General features: G+C 37.3%; 1 protein-coding gene across 1 annotated transcript; it reads right to left on the bottom strand.

The window, feature by feature from the left end:
• Positions 1–2,242: 2,242 nt before the first annotated feature.
• Positions 2,243–5,610, bottom strand: LOC118279416 (UDP-glucosyltransferase 2-like). Its single transcript, XM_035599109.2, has 4 exons — positions 4,642–5,610; positions 4,095–4,317; positions 3,427–3,646; positions 2,243–2,660 (listed from the first exon to the last, which is right to left on the bottom strand). The coding sequence occupies exons 1-4, from the start codon at positions 5,473–5,475 to the stop codon at positions 2,372–2,374; spliced, it is 1,566 nt and encodes a 521-aa protein (XP_035455002.2). The 5' UTR covers positions 5,476–5,610; the 3' UTR covers positions 2,243–2,371.
• Positions 5,611–6,202: the final 592 nt, after the last annotated feature.

The following is a 6,202-nucleotide window of genomic DNA, read 5'->3' as shown; positions in this document are numbered from 1 at the left end:
GGTTAACTTTATCTGTGGCTTATCGAAAGTTGATCGTGCACATCTCCGCAAAAACGCTTCATTTTATTTCCAAAAATTTTGGATACGACACCAGAAGAAGCCGCTCAAGTCGTTGCTCTACTGGAACAAGGACTAAGTCAGCGAAGAGTTGCTGCTCATCTGAGTTTGAGCCAATCTGCAGTATCAAGAGGGTACAGGTAGTATCAAGATACTAGTGCCTTCAATCGAAGACCAAGAATAAGCCGCCACCGGTCCACCTCGGAGAGCGTTTTATTATTTCAACTTCACTACGAAATCGTCACTTAACCGGTGTCGATGTTCAACAGGAACTCAGAAGAGTTCGAAGAGTGGCTGTCAGCGAGTGGACAGTACGGAGATGGTTGAAGGAAGCCAATCTCACCCCTAAACGGCCTACCACAGGCCCGAAATTGACGACCCGCCATCGGCAAGCGCGCCTTCAATTTGCCCGAGAATACCTCGATTGGAGCATAGAACAATGGAGGCCAGTCTTATTAACTGACGAATGCAGAATGTGTCTGCACGGTAGTCGTCCCACAAGTGTTCAATTGGATTCATGTTCGGGTACCAATATAAAGCTGAAGTTGTAAGCTTTCTAATGGTATATCTTTTAAAAACAATTCAGTATATTTTTAAGAAAACATCTTCGAATGCGCACATGTAGGTCGAGTCGATTTGGTTGCTCGCGAGTGTAGTTTATACTGCAGTGTATCATGTTTACAGTGCAGCGGAAATAGTTGTTCCAATACTTCACCTATTATACAGATAGATGAAGTAGAAGAAAATATTTGATGTAGACAACAATGTAATATATTTAAATAAACAGATTTTGTACAAATATTTTTTTTTCTTTTCATTAGTCATAATTAATTACCGTATTTTTTTCAATGTACACAATAGAGTGCGTTTCATTTATAATTAAACTGGCCAAGAAGTTCCATTGTACATAGCAGCTGTCGCTCCGCTCTCCCCTCCACGTTTTTCTACCTGTTATATACTGCTATTTTTATACACAGGTATCTTTGAAAAATGTTCCTATATGTCTACTCAGGTAAGATTTAACATATAAATAAAAAAAATTACTGTTTAAAGTGAAAATATATGGTCAAACATTAATATTTTATAATAATTTGTTTAAACAATAAAAAAAATGGAGTGCACAAAAATTTTTTGGGTAAACATTGCAATTTATAGATTAAAAAACGATATCCCACATCGATCATATTAATTCATTCACTGTAACTCTAATCCGAGGTGAAAACCCCCAGGCGCTCCACTAAATGGGCCGACGTTTGGCCGCTATCTCGCCTGATGGTAAGTGATGATGCGGCCTACGATGGAGCACGTCTGCCCATAAGCAACCTATTCACTCGGGCTTTGAAGACACCCAGGTTATACCCATCAGGAAACACAGACTCCGGCAAGGAGTTCCACTCCCTAGCATCATCATCATCATCATAAACAGCCTGTAATTGTCCTTTTGCACGTAGAAAGAATCTGTAATAATTAACTCGCTTTCGCAGGTTTCTACAAAAACTCACATTCAGACAAATCTGAACTCAACTCAGACTTTATTATCTCAAGAAAAAATCAACAGAATATGATAACAAATTATAATTTTGTTAGTACCGTACTAGTCGCCTGATATTTTCTAATGAATATTTATTCAATTTGCGTTTTGCAGTCAAAGTTGCCCAAGGCGTATTGATATCGAGTGTATCCCTTTTTTTAAGCGGGGAAAATCATCTGATTATTTTTCCCGCCTTGGGTGAAGCGAGAGGGAGTGTCAGACTTTACTACATAACACTACTTCAGTATTTTGAGCCGGAATCTCGGTATTTCACTAGGCAGTCCGTAGCTCCGCATTATGTCTAACCCTGCAGCAGATAATATGTACATGCATAAAATACTTTTACATTATTTTAATTGCCTTTCAAAAAGCTAAAATTCTGGTTCATTTACAGCCGTTCTAGGACCCAATACCTCTTTACAGCTAACGGTAGTAGCAACACTGCTACTGGTTTTACTTGAGGCAATAATCTTGCATTGTATAGTCTATCTCCCAAAAAGCATCTTTCCGACACTTCTTGAAGATTTCAGCCCATTTCCAAAAAAGACAATTAGAGAATATATTGAACCAATTAATGGAAGTGCAATTTGTGCAAAATTGCCTAAAATTTAGGCACTAAAGTAAAAAGACTGAATTATAAAATAAACCAACAAATACAATAAATACGTAGGCTGTAGATACTTTATTACTATAAATTATTCAAAATCCTAAACAGTATTAAGGGCGTACATAATAATATAATACAAAAGCAATATCAAAACACAAAATCACGAAAATTAACAATCAGCTTTGTTTCAGTTTAATGTATTGATAAACGTTTCTATGCAAAGCTTTTAACACATATCGCAAAGACAAAATCAATACTGTTATTATAACTAATAAACTAAATAGTAAAGTGAACACTAATTCTAGTTCGAGGTACTCTGCCCACGACATGTTGGCTGCAGGTCCACGCAGATGTCTCGCGCCGCCGTGACGCAGCACGTGCTCCGTCCACCACACGGCGCGCTCTAGAGGAGGTTGAGGCTGGTCACGCATCACACTGCGTAACTTAATGATGTTCTGACGATAACTGGAAATGAAAAAGCAATATAATTACTAATAATAATAATTCAGAATGAGAGGTAACTATGGAACACAGGATTGAAGGATCACAATCATGAGAAAGATGGTGTTGAATGGGTAAGTGAAATAAAGGCGGGAGAAATTGATGAAGCAAATGCTTTAGATTTAAATTGTCATGAGTCTAAAAGAAATAAATTTTTAAGAGCCAAAAAAATGATAGTTAAGACAATCCAAAAACACACACACACACAACTTCACGCCTTTTATCCCCGAAGGGGTAGGCAGAGGTGCACATTACGGCACGTAATGCCGCTATACAATGTACACCCACTTTTCACCATTTTTGTGTTAAAGTCCCATGTAATAGGGGGTGAGCCTTTTGCCATATCCTGGACACAATTCCAGACTCCGTGCTACTACCGAGAAATTTTCCGAAAAAAGCCCAGTAATACTTTGCCCGACCCGGGAATCGAACCCGAGACCCCTTGTTCGGCTGTCGCACTTGCAACCACTCGACCAACGAGGCAGTCAATCCAAAAAGAAATAATAAATAACAATGCTCTTTTATAGATCATGAAAGATTTGGACAAATCTTTTCTTTAACATCCCGTAAGTTTTAAACCCCAAAAGGCAGGCAACGCACTTATAATGCCCCTTGTGCTTCGGGTGTCTATAGGCGGTAGTGATTGCTTACCATCAGGTGAACCGTCTGCTCGTTTACCGGCTTATACCATAAAAACATACACACAATTCCATCAAAACTTTATCTTTACCTGTCATCTTGGGTAATAGTTTTAACAGCATTAATCAAGCCTTCTTCTGTAACTGTCTCCATATCAAGACCTAATCCAATTTTGTGGTAGATGTACTTCTCTACATTATACCATTGGTCTCCTAACATAGGGATACCTATTACAGGCACTCCAGCTGTTATAGCCTCGTCTGTTGATTGTAGACCTCCTTGTGTTATGAATAGCTTGATTTTGGGATGTCCTGTAAGTACATTATTGATATTATTTGAAGTTTTTGTTTAAAATTCCTTTTTTCCTAAACAATTCTTTTTATTTTTTTTAGAACTTCGCCCCGTACTATCTTTACCTCCTGTGTTGTGGGTGCATTTACCAACATATAAGTAAATTCACATGCACACGACAACTAGACCCGAAACAACAATTTGTGGATTACACAGAGTTGCTCCGTGCGGGAATCGAACCCTCTACACGATGCACGGCAGCCAGTTGCCCAGTCACTGCACCAACCATGCAGTCGAATTTTTTATACAGAATCTCTTTCAGTTTGTTTTTAAACTTAGAAGACTAAAATAGGTCTCCTGTCTTGTCCTTTTAGATAACGTAACTTTCGTCATCACCATAAACTCTCTTAATAATCTTTTAAGCTTCATGAACATTATAACTAACAAAAATAGAAACAAATTACTTACTCAATAAATCTGACTGTGGCAACCATTTAGATATTCTGATGTTTTCAGTCCGTCCAGGCAGTTCATCGCCATTCCATTTCCACAATACGTCATAAGGCAGTTTTGATAATGCATTAATTAGAGTTTGTATGAAGTTCGGTGGCAGTTGCGTGGGATCCACGTTTGTACCGAAACTTAGGTATATCACGCCATTTTTAGATGAGTCTAAGTAATTCTTGAGGTCCTGGAAAGATTGAACATTGGAAATTGTTATAGTTTTAGTCTAATTATTTACCTGATCTACTTTTACATAATTCGTGTTGAACAAAACAAGAATTACTCAAATTTTTGTTTTTTACCTATAAAAACCTCGATTTTATTTTATATATTTATAAAAGATTGAATTGAGAACCTCCTGCTTTTTGGGAAGTCGGTTAAAAAATGCAACACATAAAGTCACAGTTTAATTACTAGAACTCAATCATTTGAACCTGTCTGAATAATAGGTATATAATAACCGCAAAAATCTCAAAATAAGTAGGTAAATTTTAATACAAAGCTTACTCACCTTCGGCAGTTCTTTTTCTGGCTTCTGATGTAGTCCACCCATAAACACCACCGTTGGTGGTACCGGTCGAATGCCCTCAAATATCGGATTAATATTCAAGAAAAGCATGTGAACATTATCATTCAGCTCTTCAATCTTTGGTACATTAGGACCAAAATGTTTTCTCAGTATAGCATTTTCTGAAGCATAATTACTTGAAGCCATTCCTTCTGCTCTGAAGTGAAGATATAGTTCAGTGATCTTCTCCCACAAAGAGAGATTGTGAAGTCTTTGACGAACGCAAATTGGGTAGAGGAAGGGATGACCTGGAGCACCAACTACCTCAAAGTTGTCGAAACTAGCGCCATACGAACTTATCATAATCACTGGTGCTTTATAAATGTGGGAGAATATTAAACCAGCTCTCACTGAAGATTCTAACAATATCAAATCAAACTTTTGACTTTTATCTTCGATCAGATTTCTTACATTCTCATCTTGTAGTTGAGCATCAAACATGTAAACAATTGATTCCAGATACATTTTCACATGTTGGTACAGATCGCTTTTCTTCCCTTTCGAAGTTGACATAAACTTTTCTTTCCATATATCGTAAGATATATCATGGACATCGATTTCTGTTAAATTTTGCGGTGTTTCTCCTTTCGGGAAGGCTGGGTCTGGTGTAATGATTGTTACATCATGACCTCTCCTTACAAGTTCTTGTGTTATAGGACGAAACACGACTTGATGGCTGATGGAAGCAATTGGAAACACAGCTAATATTCTCGCGGCTTCACTTTGATTTGAAACTAAAACGCAACTAGTTACTAGAATGATGAGAAAACGTGACATCTTGACGCGTGTGTACTTGATAGATATGGCGAAGAGAATAAACTGATCACCGTAAACATATATATTTATGGAAAATAATGAAGTTCAAAAACACTCAATGAATAGTCATAATTTTAAGATTAGACCATTGATAATGTGTGATTTAGATTTTGATGCGGCAATATGCTATGTGGGGTTTACATGTTATTACTCAGCAGAAGATTTTTTGGTTTTAAACCATTAGAAGCTATGAACACTGGAGACATTTTAATATGATGTGAACTATTTCTGAGGGCTGCGATTGGGCTCAAAATTGGGTGGGAATTCCCTGTAATTGTAATAATACAATGACGTATGTAAGCTTGATAGACTTATAAATTATGGGTTAACAATTATTTTTATATATTTTTAATGTAGTTGAAACTACTTCTAAAAAGAAATACGTTTGCCATTTAACATCAGGTGATCCGTATGCTTGTTTATTGCGTGTCTTTAGCTCTTGAGTAAATTAGTTGCTTATGGCGTATGTTGACTCCATCTTACCGCTGACCAAAGTAAGAAGACGACTAAACGCCGATTCATATCCAAAAAAAATCCTACATCTCGCTTGGTGGTAAGCAATGATGCGGCCTGCGATGGAGCACGTCTGCTTATAAATGTAAGTAACCTATAAATTCTCTCCTATTAATTCGGTCCTTGAAGACAATTAGGTACTCTTCAGAAAACATGACTCTGGCAGAGAATTCAA

The sequence above is a fragment of the Spodoptera frugiperda genome, chromosome 14 (assembly GCF_023101765.2).
Source record: "Spodoptera frugiperda isolate SF20-4 chromosome 14, AGI-APGP_CSIRO_Sfru_2.0, whole genome shotgun sequence".
NCBI classification, from domain to species: Eukaryota; Metazoa; Arthropoda; class Insecta; order Lepidoptera; family Noctuidae; genus Spodoptera; species Spodoptera frugiperda.
The sequence above is the reverse complement of the archived record's forward strand: the minus strand, read 5'-3'. Positions and strand labels throughout refer to the sequence as shown.